The following is a 24,633-nucleotide window of genomic DNA, read 5'->3' on the forward strand; positions in this document are numbered from 1 at the left end:
CTTTACATCGGAATCCGGGGATGTACTGTATGGTGATTAACATAATATAATAAAAAATCATTTAAAAAATAGAAAGTGGGATCTAGTTTTCAAATTTAGTGTAAGATTGACTTTTTTTTTTTGAAGAATTAAACCTTTTATTTTGAGATAATTTTAGATCATGTGCAGTTGTAAAAAAAAAATAATACAGAGATGCTGTGTATGTATGCTTCATCCAATTTTTCACAATGGCAGTATTTTGGACAGCTATGGTACAATATTACAACCCGGGTGTTGGCATTGAAACAATTAAGGAACAGAACAGTTTCATCCCCAGGGATCCCTCATATTGCTGTTTTATAACCATGTGCGTTTGCTGTATCACATGTCTCACCCCCACCTCAACTACTGGCAACCACTAATTTACTCTCCATTAATGTACTTGTGTAATTTGGAGAATGTTGCGTAAATTCAGTCATATGGTATGTAACCTGTTGGGACTGACTTTTAATATTTAGCATAATTCTTTGGAGATTCATCCAGGTTATTGCATGTGTCAGTAGTTCCTTTTTATTGCTGAATGGTATTCCATGTATCAGTTGTACCACAGTTTACCTAACCATTTACTTGTTGAACAACACCGGAGTCATTTCCAGTTTTGACAGTTACAGATAAAGCTCCTGCAAACATTGATGTACACGTTTTTGTGTGGATCAAAGTCTTCATTTCTCTGGGATAAGTTCCTAAAATCTGGGGTTAGGTAAAGAGTAAACTTACCACCAAATCAGTTTCTCTCGAATATATGCTCAGGGGTACAGTTTGCTGGATAATCACGTTTAGTGTGTTTTTGTTTTTTTTGTTTTTTTTTTCCCCCAGAAACTGCTGCACTATTTTCCAGAGTGGCTGTAACATTTTGTATCCTACCAACAATGTATGAGTGGTCTAGTTTCTTTCCATCCTCAGTAGCAATTGGTGTTGTCACTATTTTGTATGTTTGCCATTCTGATAAGTTTGTAGTGATATCTCATTATGGTTTTAATTTGCGTTTCCCTAATTGCTAATTACATTGAACATGTTTTTATGTGCTTATGTGCCAACTGCACATCTTCTCTGATACAATGTCTCTGTGCTTTGGTGTCAAGTTTGCTTTTTTACCTAGATCCTGAAGACCTTATCCCATTCGCCCCCTAGTTTTATAGTTCTGTGTTCTACGTTTAAGTCCGTGGTCCATTTTAAGTTAATATTTTGTATAAAGTGTTATACTTAGGTCAAGGCTTACTTTTTCCTCCGTCCTTTGGATAGCCAGTTGCTCCAGCATCATTTGTTGAAAAGGCTGACTTTCCTCCACTGGATTGCCTTTGCACCTTTGTCAAAAATCGCCAGGCCATACTTGTGTGGAGCTATTTTTGGATTCTCTGTTCCATTGATCGATATGTCTATCTTTTTGGCAGTGCCACACAGTTTTTTTTTTTTTAAGATTTTATTTATTTATTTGACAGAGAGACAGCCAGCGAGAGAGGGAACACAAGCAGGGGGAGTGGGAGAGGAAGAAGCAGGCTCCCAGTGGAGGAACCCGACGTGGGGCTCGATCCCACAATGCTGGGATCACGCCCTGAGCCGAAGGCAGATGCTTAACAACCGAGCCACACAGGTGCCCCAGTGACACACAGTTTTGATTACATTATCTATATAATAAGTGTTGAAATCAGGTAGAATAATTTCAGCCCCCACTTTTTTTTTCAAAATTGTTTTGGCTATTCTAATTCTTTTGCCTTTGCACATAAAGTTAATTTTTTAAAAAAGATTTATTTATTTGAGAGAGAGAGAGAGAGTGTATGTGAGAGAGAGAGGTAAGAAGCAGGGGGGAGGGGTTGAGGGAGCAGGGAGCCTGATTTGGGACTCGATCCTAGGACTCTGGGAATATGACCTGAGCCAAAGGCAGATGCCCAACCAACTGAGCCACCCAGGCACCCTTCATGTAAATTTTAGAATAATCTTGTTGATAGCTACAAAAATTTTTGCTGAGTATTTGGTTGCACATAAATTTAATTTTTTAAAAAAGATTTATTTATTTGAGAGAGAGAGAGAGAGTGTATGTGAGAGAGAGAGGTAAGAAGCAGGGGGGAGGGGTTGAGGGAGCAGGGAGCCTGATTTGGGACTCGATCCTAGGACTCTGGGAATATGACCTGAGCCAAAGGCAGATGCCCAACCAACTGAGCCACCCAGGCACCCTTCATGTAAATTTTAGAATAATCTTGTTGATAGCTACAAAAATTTTTGCTGAGTATTTGGTAGGAATTGTGTTAAACTGGGTTATCAGATTTGGGAAAATTGACATCTTTACTATGTTGTTTTTCTCTCTATGCACATAGTAAATCTCTTGTTTTGTATTTGTGTATAAGATGGTCAGTCAGTGCTGGCCACCAAAGGAGACAGAGGAGAGGCTCAGGAAAACAAATTTTATTATACTCATGGGTCCTGGAGACAGGCATGACATGCCACACAGGGCCAGATGGAAAAGTACCACAATGATCAGGAGGCAGAAGATGGAGCAAGGTGAATGCTAAAAGCCATGGCCTTTATTGGGGTTTCCACAGGAAATGCAGGGAAGGGTGAACAGTTTAGAATTGGGTTGTTTGAATAACTTCAGCAGGTTTTGGGCTACAGGGATAGTCTCTAGTTGGATGGTAACTGGCCCTGGGATGATGAAGGCAGAAGAATATTGCCTCATGGGGTGTATGGGCCAGATACAGGAGTGTTTGGCTTGGGATTGGCTAGTTTGCATATCAAAAACACAGTTAATCTGAGCCTTTGCTGTCTCTAAGAATTAGTTAGCCTTGGCAGGGTCAGTCTCTCCCCAGTCAGAAAGGTAATTACAGAAAATACAACACAAAACACACACAAATTCATTTCTCCATTTATTTAGATCTTCTCTGATTTCTTCTAAACAATGTTGTGTGGTTTTAGCATCTAGATCCTATACATGTTTTGTTAGACTTATACTAAGTATTTGCAGTGATTGTAAATGGCATTTTTCATTTAAGTTTCCATGTGTTCATTACTTATATGAAGAAAAACAGTTAGTTTTTGAATACTGACATTTTATCCTGTCAGTTTGCCAGACTCACTTATCAGTTATAGGAGTTTGTTTCTGTAGATTCTTTGGTATTTTCTGTGAAGATAATCACGTCATCTGCAAATAATATTCTGTTTCATATTGGGTGAGTTGTGATAGTTTGTGTTTTCTAAGGGGTTGGTCCATTTTGTCTGAGTTGCCAAATTTGTATGTGTAGAGTATGTCCTTTGGGTGTCTACTCATATTCTGCCTACTTGTTTTATCAATTATTGAGAGAAGGGTATTGAAGTCTGCAACTATAATTGGGGGTTTGTTTCTTTTTATAACTTTATCAGTTTTTGGTTCACCTATTTTATGGCTATTTTGTTGCATGCACATTTAGGATTGGTATATTTTATTGGTGGATTGACCCTTTTATTATTATGTAATTTTCTTTGCTCTGAAATCTATGTTATCTGATATTAACATAGCCATTCTTGTTTTGCTTTGATTACTGATATGTCTATATCTATATGGACATACACACGTTCCTGTTTTGCTTTGATTACTGCCACATATATATACACATATATACATATACATGAATGTTCATATACATACATGTATATACTTTATTATTTACTTTCAATTTGCCTATATCACTATCTTTGATGTGAGTTTCTTGTAGATAGCATAAAGTTGGGTCATATTTTTAAATGAACTCTGTCTTTTATTGTTGTATTTGGACCATTTACATTTGATATAATTATATATTTGATATTAAGTCTACCATTTTGTTTTTCTCTTCTTGCTGTTTATCATTTTCTTTTCACTTTTGTGTGAGTTACTGAACATTTTTTATAATTTTGATTTTTTTATAGTATTTTAGAATGTATCTATTTGTATAGATTTTTACTGGTTCTAGATATTATATATATAACATACATATAATATGTGTATAATTTTGCATAACCTATCATTTTACTAGTTCAAGTGAAGTATAGCAACTTACCTTCCTTTTCAACCTTTTAATTTCCTTCATTTTTATATAATTGTCTTAAATATGTCCTCTAAATTCATTTAGAACCAAATCAGACATTATTATAATATTTGCTTCAACCATCAAACATAGTTTAGGAAACCTAAAAGGAGAAGGAGATGTATATTTACCTATATTGTTGCTTCTCACATTCTTGTTTCCTTCCTAATAATTCTAAGGTTCTTTCCTTTATCATTTCCTTTCTCTTTGGAATACTTCCTTTAGCCATTCTTTTGGGGTAGGTGTGCTGGTGACAAATATTGGTTTTTGTAGGTTACCAAAAAAAAGGTCTGAATGCTGTTAATTTCAGGTGGTTCAATGTAATGCTAGTGGATGAGTAGTAAAGGTCAAGGAAAAGGACGACTGTAGGAGAAGTGACCTGCTGCAAGGGCTAATGTGATTTACATGTTTCCCTTTCCTTCTCACTCATATTGAAGGTTCATTGTGTGTGAGGCAGTGAGTGGCAGGGGTTACAGGTTTGGTATATCCATTCCGGGGGATACTACTCATCAATAAAAAGAGCTAACTATTGATATATGCTGCAACATGGGTGACTCTCAAATGCATTATGCTAAGTGAACAGAGCCAGACCAAAAAGAATACATGGGATATGATCCCATTTATATAAACTCTAGAAGATGTGAATTGATGACAGAAAATAAATCAGTGGCTGTCTGGAGAAAGAATGAAAGGGAGTGAGGTGGAGGGATTAGGAAGGGAACTTGAGGTAACATGTGGAAGGGTTGTTATCCTGACTGTGGTGATGATTTCATAGATGTGTATGTTTGTCAAATGTACCTAATTGTGCCCTTTAAATATATGCAGTTGGTTCTGTGTCGGTTATAACTTAATAAAGCTGTTTAAAAAAATACCACATCAACAAGTATTCCTCTGGTGTATGGCTGTTGTGCAGCAACCCCACAAGTAGGTCCAACTCGTCTGTACTCTTGTTTACGGAGTGAGGCCCATGATCACGTGCTTGGATGTTGTGGTGTTGTCAAATGGCTCTGGAAGTTTTTAAATACTAACTCTCAGTTAGTTTTCTTTTCTTTTCTTTTCTTTTCTTTTCTTTTCTTTTCTTTTCTTTTCTTTCTTTCTTTTTTAAGACTTCATTTATTTTATTTATTTGACTCAGAGAGAGCTCAAGCAGGGGGAGTGGCAGACAGAGGGAGAGGGAGAAGCAGACTCACTGCTGAGTTAGGAGCCCATGGAGACTCGATCCCAGGACCCTGGGATCATGACCTGAGCCGAAGGCAGAGGTTTAACCGACTAAGCCACCCAGGTGCCCCATTACTCTCAGTTTCTATACTTAAGTCTTTGTCGATAGTAAGAAACAATTTTATCTGTGCATGATATTTTGAATCACACCGTTTTAGAGCACTGCTACCACACTACTTTGTACACATTTTTTTTTTCCATCTCAGAATGGGGCTATTTTATATGTATCATTCTAAACCCATTTTATTCTACTTCACGGTCGCACTTTGATTTGATTAACTTGTGTTCTGGTGTATGAATTCTGGCAATGAGTGTATGTATGTGATTTTCTTAGCATGACTCCCAGGAAATTAACTGGATCTGATAAAATACGCTGCTGAATTTCAAAGGAGGATTATATTGAAACTTTGGTATATTATTTCCTACTCTCAGATTTTTAGAGGAATCATTTAAAAGTTTCAGGCAGTGTAAGAATTTTTCAGACTGGGGTGTGCTGGAGGACAATAGGCTCTGGCATGGTAAAATCTGTGTTCAGATCCTGGCTGTCTGAATCAACTGGACAGACACCTGCTGTTTGTCTTTCAGCCTCTGTTTCCTGTCTTTAGAGATGGAGCAACAGTTGCCTCATAGGATCAGCAATACAGTGAAAGTGCTTGATAATTGACAAGTGCTATATGTATGTGCCTTTCTTTCACTGGATATATTTTTACCTTCATCTGGGACAGTTACCGTTTTTTCAGGATTAAGGCCCATATTTTGAAAATAATTTGGAAACTTGTTCTTAAAAATGGAGGGTGAATTTTGTAGAGTGTCTTGTCTTTTATATGTAGGTGAAAGAACTGAGAGATATATATGAACTAATACCCTTTTTTTTTTCCTTTTCAGGCGATTACTATCTTAACTGAATTAATTAGGGAAAACTTCAGAAACAGTAAATTAAAACAGTGCCTTTTACCAACCCTTGGGGAGCTGATCTACCTTGTAGCCACCCAGGTGAGACCTGATTAACTCTATTGCTGTTTGACCTGTTCTGACATAGCCTGGCTGGCAAATGTTAATATCCTATAAAAGTTGTTTTGACTTTGCCCCTTAGAGCATACCTAAGGAACTTTGGGGAAATTTTACCTCTGAAAGAGAAAGGCCAGCAGTGTCTTTCTCTCTGTCTCCTTTTCTGTCTGTCATGTTCCCTCTCTCCCAGTGCCTCCCAGAAAGTGTAGGAAATTCTCAAGCCATGTTTAAAAGCCAATCGACCCAAACTACTTTCTAGGTTGCTGCAATCTTTGACTCCTTCAAGAGGAGGCCATTGGTTCTCTGAGTCTTCATTTTAGTAAAAAATGCTACTTTGTGCAAATAGAGCTCTTAACATGACCATGAGAGTTTTTGACTACAGAATTTGACTTCTTAAGTTACAATATGGAAGTGCTATTGAATTCAACAAAGAAAAATTAGTATTTCATTAGTGTTTTTTATGAGTGTTATTGAATTGATAATGATAAATTGTGAGTTATTCGTTTGATACTGAGTTTTTTTTATTAGTTTCAGAGGTAGAATTTAGTGATTGATCAATTGCATATAACATCCAGTGCTCATTACAACAAGTGCCCTCCTTAATGCCTCACCTATTGTCCCATCTCTCCTCCCACCTCCCCTCCAGCAACCTGTTTGTTTCCTAGAGTTCAGTGTCTCTTAGGGTTTGCCTCCCTCTCAATTTTCATCTTACTTTATTTTTCCTTCCCTTCCTTTATGTTCATCTGTTTTGTTTCTTAAATTCTACATATGGGTGAAATCATAGGGTTTTTATCTTCCTCTGACTGACTTATTTCACTTAGCATAATAACCTCTAGTTCCATCCATGTTGATGTAAATGGTAGGTATTCATACTTTCTGATGGCTGAGTAATATTCCATTATATATATACACCACATCTTCTTTATACATTCATCTGTCAGTGGGCATCTGGGCTCTTTCCATAGTTTGGCTATTGTGGACATTGCTGCTATAAATGTTGGTGATACTGAATTTTAAAGAAGTACTGGTAAGTTGTAGTTAATGAGGAAGTTCTCTCACTGTATTTGTGATGTGTTGGGTCCTAGATCTTGTTCAAATGTTGTATAACTCGAGTATCCTTAGTATCTAAATTAAACTGACTTTCTAGAAAATCATCATTTTAAGGCAGCTACTATAATTGTTATAAAACATCAGTATTTAAAATCATTTAGCTCCATAATTAGTAGTGGTAGCTGGTACAGCAAATCTGTCCTCCTTATTCTGTTTTCTTTTTTTTTTTTTTTTCATAAATGTCTTGGCTTTTCTTGGCCCTTTGCATGTTGGAATCAACTTGTCCAATTCTGCAAATCATTTAAAGAAATTGCATTGACTATGCAGGTCAATTTGGGAAGTACTGTTACCTTGATAATTCTGAGTCTTCTGCATATTTGGAATTGTACTGAACCCGTGTGTCAGGGAAGTATTGGTATATTGATGGTATTTTGTCTTCTAGTGCATAAAAACGGCATTGCCATATATTTCTATCTTCAGAAATACTTTCAGTTAAGTTAGTTCATTCTATTCATAAAATTTTTGTACATCTATCTCTGGTTGAATTTGTTCTTAGGCAATTTTATATTTTGAAGAGACAACACATCCATGAAGCTAGAAAATGAGGAAGTCAAGAAAGGGCATATGGCGAAAAGTGGCTTTCCTATTTTTGTTCCTTATGTGCCTCATTCCCCAGTCTAGTCACATCCCTACTTGTATTCACAGAGTTACTTTTGTATGTATGAGTAAACAGAAATGTAGATTCTTACTTTGTCTCATTTTTATGTACCAAGTAGGACAACTTGCTTTTTTCTCTTAATAGTTATATACTCTTTAAAAAAAATTATTTGAGATACAGAGAGAGAGAGAGAGAGACAGCGAGTGAGCAGGGGGAGGAGCAAAGGGAGAGGGACAAGCAGACTTCTTGCTGCGCTTGGAGCCTGATGCGGGTCTCCATCCCACAGCCCTGAGATCATGACCTGAGCCGAAGGCAGACGCTTAACTGAGTAAGCCACCCAGGTGCCCCAGTAGTTGTATACTTTTAAGAATAGCATTTGGAAATACATACACTGGAGTTATTTCTCAATTAATGGATTTATTTCTTAATCAGTACTTAGGGCTCCCTCCTCCCTCCCTCTCTCCCTCTTATTGTCCTGGAACACTCTCACGTGTGCTAAGTTTGGCAAAAGGCAGTTTTACTTTACTTTTACCTTGAGTCCTCAGGGCCTTGACATCAAAACTCAGACTGACCAAATTTTGCAGGCCCTCAGAGTAAAAGCAAACTTTCAGTGCTCAATTGAGCTCCCACGCTTGCTGTTATCTAATTTTTGGTTTGATTTTTTGTTTTCCTGTCACATCTCTGTTACATTGTAAGGATGTCAGAATACAAGGTGTTGCTTTTATTAGAAGAATGTTCAGGTACCCATCTGATCTGCTGCCTGATCAGGGATGAGAGTCTACTTTAATTCTTTTCATTGTTGTTCCTTTTTTAAAGTTATTATCTCCCCCTCCAAACTTCATTGAGATATAATTGGCATGCAATCAACTGCACATGTTTAAAGATTACAATTTGATCAATTTTGATATATGTATGCAACTGTGAAACCATCACCACAGTTCAGGTAATGAACTTATCTATCACCTCTAAAAGTTTCTTCACACCCTTTGTAATCCCTCCCTCCTGTCCCTCTTCATGCTCCCAGGCAACCACTGATTTGCTTTCTGTCAGAGAGACGAGTTTGCATTTTCTAGAATCTTATAAATGGAATCATACAGAACCCTATTTCTGTTCGCTTCAGAAAGTAGATTTAGAGAATCATTTTCTTTGGTACCTGCTTTAATTGGACATAAGCTAAGGCTCTTTTAGTAAAGGGATGATTCTGTGGCATTTGACTACAACTTAGGATAGCAAACTAGAAAAGGAAGTTATGTCTCTGGATCCATAAAAATCAGGAACTTTTCATGAGATGAGGGCTTTTGTGCAATTGTCACTTTGAATATACGTGAACCGTAATATCTCAGGTCAGTGCTGACATAGTGAGGCTGACCTGAAGCGAGAGTATATACTGTGCATAATACAGAGACCTAAGCCCTGTCCTGTTGGCTCTCTGGGAGCACCCCGAGGTGACACACTGGAGGATGCAAGAGCAGAATAGACTCTGCAAAGGACCTTAGGAAGGCAATACATTTACAGTTTATGTGTTTTTTTCTTTTATCAAGGCTACCTCCCACCTTGAGCCCAGGTATTCCTATTTTGTCATTTTTTTGGTCCAGCCGTTAATGATCTTTCACCTGGACTGTTGTAAGAACTCTTAGATGGTCTCCTTGCCTTCTTCTTGTGTCCATTACAGTCTATTTTCTAGACATTAGACAAAACGAGCCTGTTAAAAACGCATGAGAGAGTACAGTGTCCCTCCTCAGAGCCCTCCAGTGCTTTGTCTTGATTGTTGTCACAGCCAAATCCTGCCATTTGCCTTGGCAGCCCCGGTGGGCTGCCTCCCCAGTGCCTGTGTGACGACAACTCTCACTGCTGTCTTGCTTTCTTCCTCTTCCCACCACATTGACCTCCTCACAGATCTTTGAACCCACTGTGCCACGTTCCTGCCTCGATGCCTTTGCATGTACTGTTCCTCCTGCTTGCAGTGATTTCACACTCCCCCTCCCCCAGATGTTGGCGTTTTCTCTGTTCAGACAGCTTCAGAGAGCCTTTTCCTGGCCCTGTGCAGTATGAAATGGAGCCACCCTGTCTCCAGTCTTCCTCTAGCTCCTTACCCTGCTCTGATTTTCTTTACAGGAGTCCTCACTGTCTTGACTTCCTTGTCTTGTTGGCTTCTCCTCCTCTACCTGTCTCTTCCTCCTTTACTTTCCTCCTCCTCCTCTTTCCCCACTAAGCACTATTAAAGCAGGATATTTGTCTTGCTCATGGCTGTGTGGCTCTTGTTCAGAAGAATTCCTGGCACTTCACAGGTGCTTTTATAATGCATGACCTGCACCAGGACCAGTGGGACAGGAGGGAAGTGAGCAAGGAGGCAGGGCTGGAGAGACTGGCCAGGGTATGTTCAGGAAGGACTCCTTGACTGACGGATGTCTTCGTCTTGACCCTGTGAGCAAGAGGAAGTCATGAAGGCTTTAAAGAAGGGAATTAACGTCATCTGGTTTAGATGCCAAAAAGATGACTCTAGCTTAAAGGTGGACAATAGATTGGAGAATGATTAAGAAAATATTCTGAACCTAAATGCAAGTAAGGAAAGTAGGAGCAAAGTTAGGAGTGAGAAAAGGGTGTTTCAGGAAAGAGAAAGTCAGTAGGGCTGAATGTAGTTCATGGTCCATGAAGGAGTACTGAAAAGAGCCTGCTAGACTGAGTGACGTGAAAGTCACCGAAAACTCAGCTAGAGCTGTTTTGGGTACTTATTTACTTTACTTTGAGCGAGGAAGCAGAAGGCCTCCTGGAGTGTGCGGAGGGTTAGCAGGAGTTGAGGAAGCTGTGAAAGGTACCGTGAAGCCAGAATGGTTGTGAAAAGTTGTGAGGTGTCTGGGGGCTGCACGGGGCCCTGTTTGGAAGATGGGGACAGTTAGCTTATTCTAGTGGAAATGAAAAGGACCCGGTGGACAGGACTTAGAAAATTTAGGAGCAGTACGGGATAGTCCATAACCTAATGACCCTGAAGGAGGCAGGATGCGAATGGGATCCTGAGCCCACATGGAAGGGGTGGAGGAGCCTCTCCTGGTATAGCCACTGGATATAAGTAGCAGATGGCTTCAGGCGTAGGAATGCTGGGAGCTCCTTTCTCACGACTTCCGTGATCTCTGAGGAGGAGGAAAGCAGGCGCAGTAGTGTCAGGATTCCAGGTGTGAAGCCTCCTTTCAAAGAGGGAATTGCTTAGAGAGGAACGGGAGGTTGCAGAGTGATGTTGGAGGTCCCTGGGCTTGCTGATCCTAAGTCATTCATGAACTCTCTGTGTTCTGGGGTCGGCCCTCTATGAGCCCAGCTGCCTGAGCACAGGCCTGGAGAAGACAAGCCACTGGCTCCCTCCAGGGTTGGTTTCTCCAGAGAGGGGATAAGGGCATGTGAGAGGGGGAGGTGTTCAGGCTTTTGGCAGGAGTGATTGAATGATAGGCCAGGGCATCTAAGTGACCGGGAGCGAGGGTAGGTGATAGATTATGGAAAGATTGTGGTAGATGTTTTGAATAAGTGAACTGGAAAGAAGGAAGGTTGTGTTTGGAAGTTGGGTGCTGAATTAAGTGATTTTTATTTTATTTTTTTTATTTTTTAAGATTTTATTTATTTATTTGACAGAGATAGAGACAGCCAACGAGAGAGGGAACACAANATTTTTTTTATTTTTTAAGATTTTATTTATTTATTTGACAGAGATAGAGACAGCCAACGAGAGAGGGAACACAAGCAGGGGGAGTGGGAGAGGAAGAAGCAGGCTCATAGCAGAGGAGCCTGATGGGGCTCGATCCCATAACGCCAGGATCACGCCCTGAGCCGAAGGCAGACGCTTTACCGCTGTGCCACCCAGGCGCCCCTGAATTAAGTGATTTTTAAATTGGAGCAGCAGCTTGGGATGATAATGTCTAGATTATGACTGTATGTGGGTTTTTTTCCCCTAAGGTTTTATTTATTTGCATGAGAGCATGGTGGGGGAGGGGGGAGCAGCCCAATTGGGCTGAGCAGGGAGCCCAATTTGGGGCTCGATCCCAGGACCCTGGGGTTATGACCTGAGCTGAAGGCAGACGCCCAACCGACTAAGCCACCCAGGTGCACCGACTGTGTGGAATTTTTTGTGATTAAGCAAGGATATGGTTTTTAATGGGTCATAATTCTCATCATAAGTGTAAGAAACATTTGGATCAGTAAGGTACCAGTTCTAAAATTTGGACAATCTTAAAGAAATATTTTCTCTAAATAGTAACTAATTTCTTTTGCTTTAAAGAGATTAATTTTTCCCCTTTCTGTGTGGTAGTCGATTTATATTTGGATTTTATTTGATACGTTGCAGGAGGGTTTTAGTGGTCATTACCCTGATTTGGTTCTTCTGTGGGGGAATCATTGCCGAAATCATTAAAATCAGTGGACCTGCTAATCACATTTGCTTATTTTTTATTTAGCACGTTGTCGTACTAGGTCACATACTCTCTTTTACTTGTACTTATGGGTTATCCTGAATATTCCTCAGAGCTGTGTATTCTGTGCTTTCAAATCATTTCAGATAATGTAATACCTTTTAGGTAGGAATATCTGTATTATCATCTACAATTATCAATAGAGTAGTTTCTCTACCAACTGGATCACATTGTCATTTCTCGCTTCCTTTCGTCTGGCTTCTGATGAAGGGGTCCGAGGAACATCACATAGAATGTGATGAGAAAGAGAAATGCCTTGTATGTACAATGAGGTAAAAGACCCCCTAACCAGGTCAGAATTGTCAGGTAACCAGTAATACCTTAAACAGAATATTAAGAAGTTTTACAGAGTTTGTGTATTTGAAACTGCCTTTTTCTTGAACGGGTTAATATCTTTTGTGCTGTTAGCTTCACTGCCTTTCCTTCCACTTCATTTTAGGAAGAAAAAAAAAAGAACCCTCGAGAATGCTGGGCTGTTCCCTTGGCTTCGTACACAGTGCTAATGAGGTGCCTTCGGGAAGGGGTAAGGCTCCTTTGTTGTCCTCTGTGCACGACTGCAATTGTAATAGCCCTTCGGGCACTGTGTGCGATTGTAGCCTGGAGCGGTGCGGGAGCTTGTCAACCAAGTATTGCTCCTGAATTTAAATAATCCCGACCAGCCACCGCACGCCAGTGACCTGCAGTGGAGCACGTGGAAAAACAGGCTGGCTTTCGTCTTGCCTTTTAAAAGATGATAGCAAGCACAAACAATGTTAAGTAGCTTTTTCCTAACATAGCCTTAATCCTCCCCTGCTTTGAAGCTTATTGGTACACCAGGTTAGTAAGCAAGGTATATGCAGGGAATTTTCTGTGAGCCTCAAAAGCCCCCTGATTATCTTGTCAGGTTGCCATTTTGCAGTTCAGAAACAGGAAGCTTCCACTGGTATCCACTGATTTTAATATTAAGTAGTATTTATTATGTGATTTTTTTTTTCAATTTATTCACCGTCCTCCTCATGCTGTTGTTAGTGGCTGAAAACCAGCCAGCTGGCCAACCAACCAATTAGTCTATGTAGCTCCTGCGTGTTACTGTGTAAAGGATTTAGTAGCTGACCTAAAAGGTTCACAATTTCTGTTTGCTTTAAACCATTTGACATCGTTTCACCCAAGGCAAAGCCATAGGCGAAAAACATTACTTAAGGAATGAAAAGATATGTCACAATAAACATCTTCCTTTTGAGTTCATTACTTGCTGCATTGTATGGAAATGGACTGATGTCGCACGTGTAGAAGAGCTCTGCGAGATTCCCCCCAGTGATTCAGAAGTGAAGTTTGAACACTTCCTAGCCTGTAGCGTTGAATGCGTTGTCAGCTGTCCTTATGGGATATGTATAAAGCCGGTAAATTGTGCTTTATCAATAATACGAGAAGTAAGTCATGTTTATCTGTAGTCAAAAGACATGTTTCAGTTTATCATTCAAGGCCTGAAGCTAGGCACACTTGGGGGCACACAAATGAAGAAAGTGAATATTCTCTACACGCACTGATCCTGCCTATTGTGGGAGATAGGATAAAAATACAAAGTAGAATATGTCAAGTGTATAAATGTGAAAGAACAAAATATGGGAACTCAAGGGAGAAAGGAGTTTTCTAGAAACTTTCTTAACAGTGTAAAGAAATTTTAAAAACTTTGTATTTTAATTTTTAAAAGTTAAATTAATGTGTAGTAAAAGATGATTAGTTCTAGTCCATAGGGTTGTATCCTTTATTGAATATCTTCTCCCCACCCCCTCCTGTGTTTAATCATTGTACATGTAATATGGAGAATACTGTCTGCTATCCATGTATATTGTTATTTAATAATTATGACGTTTTGTATTTTAGTAGCACATGTACTTTTCAATGTCTTGGTATGTATGACAGGTCTTGTGTACTTTTCATGAAAAGGAAGGGAAGTCCAGGACTCTGTAATTTATGAAAATTTTGTTGTCTATCTGAAAAACAGTTAGATAAGGGCTTGGATGGCACATACAGGTGTCCCCTGCTTTTCAAAAGTTCACATTACACACTTCACTTTTACAGAAGACCCAGATTGGCACTTGTTTTCTCTAATTGAAAGAAATGGGAAAGAGGATTTCTGCTTCTACGAAAAAAGGAAAAAGCAAAAACAGCATTCAGGGTTTGTTTTGCAGCGAGTTGTTATGCAGGCAGGCCTCCCCCTGCCCTGCGAAGCAGGGAGAGCCACCTGGCCATGGTCATTCTTTTCCCCGGAACTACACTCAGCATCTCCGCATCAAGCCACCATGGCTTTGAACTGTGTCTTTGAGCATCTGTGCTTTGTCTTGATGTATTTTTTGCATCTGTTAACAAGATGTGTCCTAAGGTATCAGAGAAGCCTGAGAGAGGTTATTTTTGGGGTCTAGGAATGCTCAAAATCTTGTCTATTTAAATTAATGTAATTGCTTTTCGTGTTACACCATTGGGGCTTAGGAGTTTTCAAAGGAACACAGTACTTTTGGATGGTGGGGGAAACATGAACTCTGACATTGTCTCTGTAAGACATAAATCAGGGGATGATTATATTCTCTCTAAATAAAAGAGAATGTGAAGTTTATGTGTATGCTTATATGTATGGTTTAAAGCACATACTTTGATACACCCACTCTCTTAAAACAAAAAAGGGCTGGTGGCTTAGAGAATTCTTCTCTGTTCCTCTTGGATTGCAGCTTGCTTTTTCTTTCAAGGGGTAGCCACTATTCTGACTTTGTGATAAACGTTCCTAAGTTTTTCTTTATTGTGTTTCCATCTTTGGTTGTATTGCTAGATATTTCTTTTCTTTCCTTCCATCCTTCCTTTCTTTTTTGAGAAGAAGGGGCAGAGGAAGATGGAGAGAATCTTAAGCAGGCTCCATGCCCAGCCCCATGTGGGGCTCGATCTCATGGTCCTGAGATCATAACCTGAGCTGAAATCAAGAGTTGGATGCTTAAGCAGCTGAGCCACCCATGTGCCCCTGTGTCGCTAGATATTTCATTGACTGGTTCTTAAGGCATATAAATTAAAGGCACAAAATTCTATGGAGACTTAATTCTTTTGCTCTAATTTAGGTCGAGATTGATACATGCTAATTGTGAAAGTTGTTGTTCCTTTATACTGCTGTGTAGTGTATTATTGGACTATGCCTCAGTGCACACAGACACGTGTGTATCAGTTTATACTCCCACCAGTAGGGTATAGGAGTACCCCTTAACCCACATCTTGAACATTTGATAGTCAGACTTTAAATTTTTTCTATTTCATAGGCGTTAAATATTTTCTCATAATAGTTTCAGTATTCATTTTTGTGATTACTAATAGGATCACTATCCTTTTCTATTTATCTTTGTTTTGTTTTCCATTGCTTTGTAGGAATTCTGTGTACACTGCCTCCCTTAGTGGAAGCCTATTGTTATAAAATGTTTGAAATATTAGGAAAGGAAAGAAAACTATAATGGTGACCTTTATTTGCGTCACTCAGTGTCAACAGTTTTTAGCATTTTGCTCTCCTTGCTTTGTTATAATATAGGTGTATATATTTATGTGTACGTGCATTTATTACTCATTTCTTTATTTCTTTATTTTCTGAACTGTTTGAAAAAATTGCAGACATCATGGCACTCCACCCAATGGAATTATGTATTCTGGATATTAATCATCTGTTTATATGTGTTACAGATATTTTGTGATTTGTGGTTGGGCTTTTCATTTTCTTTACAGTGTCTGTTGATAAGCGGAAGTTCCTCATTTTAATGTAGCTAAATTTATCAGTCTGTTTCATTATGATTTGTGCTTTTTGGGTCCTAAATGCTTCTCTACTTCATCATTAACATGGTCCATTCCATTTTCTTCTAAAAGCTTTATTATACTCCCTTTTTCTATTGAGAACTTTATTTGCATTGTTTTGTGTGTGTTGTGCTATGTATGGGTAGTTTTATTTTTAAAAGTAATATGGTATTCTCTTCTCCTAGTGTTATTTAATGAGAAGGTCACCCTCTCCCCACTGCTCTGCAGTGTCCCCTCTCACATCAATGTCTCTTCCTGGGCTCTATTTGATTCTGTTGGTCTATTATCTGTCTCTGCGCCATACTATCCAAATTAATATTTTCTATTAATAATTTTTAAGTATATGGGAAGTTTTCCACCACTAACATAATCTTTTTTTTTTTTTTAAAGATTTTATTTACATGAGAGAGAGCGTGAGAGCACGCGTGCATGAGAGAGCATGAGAACTGGGGAGAGGGAGAGGGAACAGGCAGCCTGATGCAGGACTTGATCCCAGACCCTGGGATCATGACCTGAACCAAAGGTAGACACCCAGGTGACCTAATGTAATCTTTTTCAAGAGTTTCTTAGCTATTTTTATTCCTTTCACTTGTGTATAGTTTTTACATTCACCTCTTCAGGTGCACCTGTTGGGATGTTCAGAATACTTCTATAAATAAATTTGAGGAGAATTAGTTGATATTAGTAGAAAATGGAAGGCCTACTCAATGAGAAGACTAGTTGCAGGAGAATACACATTTTTTTAAACAAATCCTCAAGGTAACTGAAGTTCCTTTGAATTCTTGATGACATTCATTCAGCTAATGTATTTAATTTATTGCTTAAGTTAACTCTCTCAGATACAGGTCTCATTCTTTACAGCTAACATTTATGAAACATATATTGTGTCCTAGCTGGGTACAGGAAAGGTAAAGATGAATTAAGACACTGCCCTGCCTTCATTTCTTAGGGAAGAGAAAAATTTTTTATCCATAGATCTGTGTGCCAGCCTTTTATTGTTGTTTTTGTAACTTCATTTGCTTTGATTTCTTCGTGTAGTCACTAAGACATTTCAGACTGTTAACTGTTCTCTCCCTCTGGTGTTAGCTGTATCTCACTAGTTTCGACATGTAGTGTTTCCATTGTTGCTATTTTATTGATAGTCCTTAGTTCTCGTTTTAAATTTGTCCTCGATCCAGGGTGGTTTATCAGATGGTTAAAACTTTTTCAGGTGGGTGGGGTTTTATTGCCTTTTTTTTCCTTTGTTAAAAGAACAAAGTTGCATTACTTTATTGTTGAGGTATGGTTTGTCCTATTTCTCTTTGGATGTAAAAAAAAAAAAATTGTGGTAAAATACCGTAACGTAAAGCTTAACCACTTTAACCACTAAGTATATCGTTCTGTGGTATTGAGTACATTTACATTGCTGTGCTGTTTTTGTTGTTTTAAATATAGTGAAATGTTCTTTTGCCTCACTTACTGAACTTTTTTCTGCGTCAAAACTCAGTGATATGTGTTGTTGAATATGGGCCATTGATTATGGGCCTGATAAAAACCAGGTTTTTACCCTTTTCTTTCTTTCTCTAATTTCTGCATTGGGAAGAAACCAGTATAGAAATTTTACTTCATTTTAATTTGATATGTAGACTTCTTCTTAGAAGCCAATTTTAGTTTTAAATTATAAAAATTTTTGTTTATTCATAGAAAATTGGCCTTGCCATGGGATATTTATAAGTGTTATAAGAATAAAGCATTTTCTAGTCAAATATATGAGACACTGGATTAAACAAGGTTGGACAGTTTTGTTTTGTTTTGTTTTAGTACTTTTCAGAGCTTATAATTAGGACTCTACTTAGGGGGATAGTGTATGCAACATTTTCAAAGTAATTTGCCCACAGACCCACCGTACTCTATGGTATGTTGTGGGATGCGCTTTGGGAGAGGAAGCTATGGACTGACGCTGAGACTGTCAGGAGTTTGTTAAGATAGTTTTCAGTAGGTTTTCTCTTTTTAACGTTACCTAAGATCTTATGACCATGTTTTCCAAACAGTCAACCTACTTTCTAATCATGATTTCTGTAACTTTAACGATGGTGATAGAGATGTGAATCAGATGTTTTTGTCCTTGTTACAGATGTCAGTGCCTAGGTGGAGAGAGGGCAAGTATTTAGGAGAATAAGAGACGTATGATGAATGACAAAAACAATAGGAAGATCTGGTGTGACTGTTAAAAAAGGAGTGTGGCAGTATGGAAGGAAAGGTATTCATGATATGGACTGACGTTCAGAATTGGGGCTGGCGTTTCAGAGACCTTGAGCTGGGAGCCAGAGGGTGTGGATTTCAATCCCACATGTGCTACTCTTTAGTTGTTTGGTGTTGGTCAAGGTCTGGGCACCCCACCTGGTGGTATTTCTTATATAGGAGGGTACTTGTTCTTGATGATATTGCATGAGCTTCTGACTTGGGCCCCCTCTGAGTCTGACAAATTTCCCTCCCATTGCTTTGACTTTCCTGTTTGTATACAGTAGCAAGGAGCAGTTCCTTCCTTGGGATCATTGCTGTATTGATCTCAGGAATGTTTGGCAATGAACTTACATGATGTATGGTTTATATGTGCACGGAATAAGGAGGATAAGAAAGGGGACCTTTCTCTGAGGTGTTTATTTTTATCTGGTAGGTAGCAGCCTATTCTACAACGCAAAAAGAAGCTGGAAATAGCTCCTAGACAGTTTCCACATATTTAGAGGAAAAGATTAATTCGCGTATTTGTATCTGATCAACCACATCTCTGATAGCCTGCGTAATAGACTGCATATAATTATAGGCACTGAACTGATATGGCGTAAGTTGTAGTGAAAAATACGAGGTTCAAAAAAAACCAAACTGTTGGCTATTTTATTTCTGAATAATAGCTTATTCAATAATTTCGAAGTAATAAAATTATTTTAAGAGGAAATCTTATTTTTTAACTAGAGCTCTCTTTTTTAAAGAAAACTAGTCTTAAAATTGCTTATGTGTTTAATTAGAAAAGACTGGGCTTGAATGAGAACGATGTACCAGAGATGTTAGCCATTATACGTATTATCTTTGAAACGTTTTAGACAACTAGGGTACCTAAAACAAGGAGAGAAATGAGTTAAGATTCTTGGTTTTTTGTTTTTGTTTTTTTTTTAAAGATTTTATTTATTTATTCGACAGAGATAGAGACAGCCAGCGAGGGAGGGAACACAAGCAGGGGGAGGGGGAGAGGAAGAAGCAGGCTCATAGCATAGGAGCCTGATGTGGGGCTCGATCCCATAATGCCGGGATCACGCCCTGAGCCGAAGGCAGATCCTTAACCACTGTGCCACCCAGGCGCCCCTAGATTCTTGGTTTTTGATAAAAGTTAAAATGTACAGTTATATTTTCTGATTTTGTCATTGTAACAGTTTAATCTTCTAAAAAAGAAATGTGTGTGCCTCAACATCAGGTTCTTTCTCGGTGCTCACTGCTCTGTTGGTGTTTCTGCAGTGAGACTGGGCAACAAGATGTGGAATAGAAATGATCCAGTGTTTTCTTTATTACTACCATGATTTTTTTTTTTTTATGCTTTATTGGTGGTACATGACAAGGTTAGAGTTCCCCAAGCCCCTTCCCTTCTTCAGGGGTTCCGGGATGGAAACTGTGTAGAGGTCAGGAGATTCTCAGTGTGTTGGGGGATGAGTTGGGGCAAGGACTCCCCGGCAGCTGGGGGCCTCTCTTTCCTCTTGCTCTCACTGGGGCTGGTGGTCCAGGGGGCGCTTATTCCTTGGAGGCCCTGTGGACCATAAAGTCCATCACCTGGTTGCTGTAGCCAAATTCATTGTCATACCAGGAACTGAGCTTGACGAAGTGGTCATTGAGAGCAATGCCAGCCCCAGCATTGAAGGTGGAAGGGTGGGTGTCACTGTTAAAGTCACATGAGACAACCTGGTCCTCAGCACAGGATGCTCTTGAAGGGGCCCTCCCATGCCTGCTGTACCACCTTCTTGATGTCATTGTATTAAGCAGCTTTCTCCAGGTGGCAGGTCACATCCATGGCTGACATGACATGCTGGAGGTGGGGACGTAGATGGCCATGTTAGTGAGCTGCTTATTCAGCCCAGGGATGACTTTGCCCATAGCTGTGGCAGTGCCAATAGAAGCAGGGATGATGTTCTGGGCAGCCCCTTGGCCATCACGCCACAGCTTCCTAAAGGGACTGTCCAAGGTCTTCTGGGTGGTGGTGATGGCATGGAGTCATGAGCCATCAGTCTGTCCATGATGCCAAGTTGTGATGGATGACCTTGGGCAGAGGGGGCCAAGGAGTTGGTGGAGCTGGAAGCATTGCTGGCAATCTTCAGGGAGTTGTCATACTTCTCCTGGTTCACACCCATCACAAACATAGGGGCATCAGCAGAAGGGGGAGAAATGATGACTCTCTTGGCCCCACCTTTCAAGCGAGCCTCAGCCTTATCCATGGTAGTGAAGACCCCTTTGGACTCTACAACATACTCAGTACCAGCATCACCCCATTTGATATTGGCAGGATCTTGCTCCTGGAAGATGGAGATGGGCTATCTGTTGACGACAAGTTTCCTGTTCTCAGCCTTGACTGTGCTATTGAATTTGCCATGGGTAGAATCATACTGGAATATGTAGACCATGTAGTTGAGGTCAATGAAGAGGTCATTGATGATGACAATATCCATTTTGCCAGAGTTAAAAGCAGCCCTGGTGACTAGGCACCCAATATAGCCAAATCACTTTACTCTCACCTTCACTATTGTGTTTTGGGGGTGTGGCTGGCACTGCACCAGAAGATGCGGCAGTCTGTCGAACGGGGAGGAACAGAGAGCCACTATCCATAATGCTTTGAATGTTATTCAGTAAGATGCAAAAGGGCTTACTAAGTAAGGATGGAGTTACCGAATGTGTTTTGAAGTGAACCTTTGAGAATGGCATGAGGAAGTGATCCTGAGTTAGTACCAAGTGAGATAGACCAGCTTCCAGAGAGGTGGTGTAGGGTAAGAAGCACAAAGCATGGCATTTTCCATGCAGGGGGGAGGTTGCATCTCCTCTCCTCCTGTGGCAGGTAAATTCACAGGGGAGGTTCAGAGTTTGGCTTTGCTGAGTTCAGTATGTGAGAACTGGTAAAATATCAATTTTAATACCTTTTGGGGATTTATATTAGTTGGATTTCTGTATAAATTTGCATATTCATTTGACTTATTTTTATCCCATTACATGCTTTGTACTGTTAACAAATCCTGTAGCTCTTCTGTTTCTTACTTATATAATACCTGTCCTTACAGTTTTTCTATTTACCCTTTTATTATTATTTTTAGCTTATGGTATTATGGTTAGAGGAAATGGTGTATGTATGATTTCAATCCTTTAGAATTTGTTGAGACTTCTTTCATGACTCAGTATGTGTATACTCAGAGAAAAAAAGTGAGTTCTGCCATTGTTGGATAATATGTTCTTTTTCTGTCCCTTAGGTCAAGCTTGTTAATCTGATAGATAGGGATATAAACCTTCTGTATCTATGCTGATTGCTTCTTGTCTGTTTAATCAGCTACTGAGATAGATTTGAAATGCTCTCTTTGGTACAATTGAAATTTTGTTGTATTTTGCTTTTATGTATTTTGAATATTATTAGATACATAAAAATTAGATTATATTTCCTTTGGCTTATTGAAATTTTTATTATGTTGTTTCTTAAAAATTCACCAGTAGGGGGTTCCTTTGACTCTTGATCTTGGGATCATGAGTTTGAGTCCCATGTGGGGTGTAGAGATTCCTTATAAATAAATAAAACTTAAAAATCACCAGTAATGGTTTTTGTCCAAAGCCTGTTCTGTCTTATGTTAATTTAGTCATACCATCCTTTGTTGGGTTAGATATAACTGGTATATCTCTTACCGTTCTCTTATTTTTAGCCTTTCTGGTTGAATAGCTTTATTTTTTCTTGATGTGTCTTTTCATACTGTATTTTAAAAAAAATTCTGCTTTACAGTTTTTCTTTAGTATTTAGTGCATTTACAGTTATTGTAGTTGTTGGTATAGTTGTAGTTATAGCTGCTATCTCATTTTGTGCTTTTGTTCTGTTTTGTGTTTATTTTTTTTCTTCATGTCTTTTTGGTTTTTTTTAAGTAATTCCTTTTATTCTTTTCATAGTTATTCTCCTCTTGTTTTTGAAATCTATTATTTCTGTGAATACAATTGTAGGCTGATAGTATTTTTAACAAAGATATTGTTTTGGTGTCTTTTGATTGTACTCGTTGCTGTTAAGAAATTAGCTGTTAGAACAACTGTGGCTCTTCTGAAAGAGATACTCTAAATCAAGTGAGGACCTATTTATGCTTTTAGCTTTTGGACTTCCCCTCCTACAATATCCTCTCCCTAACACACACCTTCAGCCCCCAACTCAGATCAGTGAGGGGTCAGGGAGTTGGGAGAGTTACTTTTTGTTCATCTCTATTATACTTGGTTGTAGCCACTGGAAGCTCTGGCTTTAATTGGGGCTGGGTCTTCATCTAACTTCCAGTTTGTGTGGGCCTTCACCTTGCCTCTCATTCCTCTTGTTTATCTTGTTGAACAAATGCTCTGATGTAAACATCAGCTTGAGAGCTCTGGGTACTTCTCGGGGTTCTTGCCTGTGTAGTCACTGGCCTAAGAATTTGGTACTGTTTCACTGATGCTTTTAAGAAAGTTTATTTTCTTATTTTTTTATCTAGCATTTTTAGTTGCTTTTAGAGGAAGAGAGTTGTCCAGATATCTAAGAAATAGAAATCATATTCTCTTGGTTGAATGTGTTACTGAAACAGCAAACCAAACAAAAAAAACTCCAGCTACCTTGAAGTCTTTAGAAGAAGGATCATGGTTTTACTAAATCAACAAATGTGAAAATAATGTCAATAATTTAGATGTTAATTTTGGTACTCTTTTTTGGAAAAGTAGGCACGTAGACTAACATTGGCAGCAAAACTTTTTTGTAACGACTACCCACAATGCATTAGAATTGCTTAACATTACTAAAAAATAGTACAGCTCTTCATTAATAAGCCTAGTCATCATAGGCTTATTTTCATAGGGTAATTTCCTAATCATCATAGCTTTTATCCTCATAATATGATGAAATAGATCTTTGATTTGAATGACAGATATTAGTTCAGTCCAGTTATTCCTTCCAAAGAGTTAATTAAGCAGAAAATAGCACCAATCTTATTGCTTGTATCGTGTCCCACAGGGGATTTCAGAGGGAGTAGGATAGCTCATTTCAGGTAGTAGCAAGTTGAATTGGCCTGACAGCCTCACTGAGTTTATAGAGCACTGGGATGACACATGGCTCCTTTCCAACTTAAGTGCTAAAATAGTGGTGGTTTTCCAGTACTGGGAATGAGTCCTCTAGGAATTGACTGACAGTTGTGATGTAAAGCATATGTTAAGGTATTTGAGAAGGTCCTTCCCCCTCTCAAATTGCACTTTCCCCCTGCATGCAGGGCAAAGGTTCAGAACCTAATGAGAAGACACATGACAAGTCATATGGGACAAAAATATCATACATGTATGTACTGAGAGCTAGGGAGGGCGGAGTACGTAGCTTAATATCTGTGGGCAAGTAGCCTTCCGTATACTGCTCTCGTGCATTAGGGAATTTTTGCACCACCCAGGTACAGATGCACTCTCCAAGTGGAGTACCCATCTAGGTAAGACTTAAGATGGGGAATATGAGAAGACAGCTCTGTGTGGTTAGGCCTGAGCTCAAGAAAAAAGGAGCAGGAGTTGAGCAGAGCAGTTAGGCATGCTCAATTTATTCTTTTCAAATTTGCCAAGGTGAAGCGTTTTATTTTCTCTTGGGTAGAATGAATAAAGGAACAGAGAGAGGATGAAAGAGTTATATTTATTCTTGCCACACAGAAGGAAACATGGGGAATGGGGAGGAAGCATTGAAGAAGTTCAAGTATCTTTAGAATTGTTTCTAGTATGTACAAGTCATACTTTATGATATTAATAATAGGAAGAAAACCTAACATATTAAAAATATACTAAAAATACTACTTTTTATGACCTTGATTAAGTGTCCATGTATGTTAATTTCCAAACTGCCTTGTATTTTATAATTTTTATAGATGATGAAGTGAAGCACAGGAGTGAAAATGCCCAAGGATATATAGCTAGTAGAATGTAAAACAATGGTTTGAACCTAGATCTATCTCAATATCTTCTCATTTTTTTTTTACATTTTCATGAAAATACATAATTTTTTTTTAAATTTTATTTTATTATATTATGTTAATCACCATACAGTACATCCCCAGATTCCGATTAAAGTTTGATGCTTCATTAGTTGCGTATAACACCCAGTGCACCATGCAATACGTGCCCTCCTTACTAA

The 24,633-nt window shown here is 38.9% G+C and overlaps 1 protein-coding gene across 8 annotated transcripts in view; it reads left to right on the plus strand.

Moving 5' to 3' along the window:
* Positions 1-24,633, plus strand: part of ULK4 (unc-51 like kinase 4) — a 589,354-nt gene that overhangs the window by 88,435 nt on the left and 476,286 nt on the right. For 6 of the 8 annotated variants that reach the window (XM_002923807.4, XM_034662175.1, XM_034662178.1 and 3 more), the window contains 2 exons: positions 6,177-6,284; positions 12,898-12,981. In XM_002923807.4, the coding sequence (XP_002923853.2) occupies positions 6,177-6,284; positions 12,898-12,981 (192 nt within the window). The remainder of the gene's footprint in view (positions 1-6,176; positions 6,285-12,897; positions 12,982-24,633) is intronic. The other 2 variants (XM_034662176.1, XM_034662177.1) reach the window with 2 other exon arrangements.

This window comes from Ailuropoda melanoleuca, chromosome 6 (assembly GCF_002007445.2).
Source record: "Ailuropoda melanoleuca isolate Jingjing chromosome 6, ASM200744v2, whole genome shotgun sequence".
NCBI classification, from domain to species: domain Eukaryota; kingdom Metazoa; phylum Chordata; class Mammalia; order Carnivora; family Ursidae; genus Ailuropoda; species Ailuropoda melanoleuca.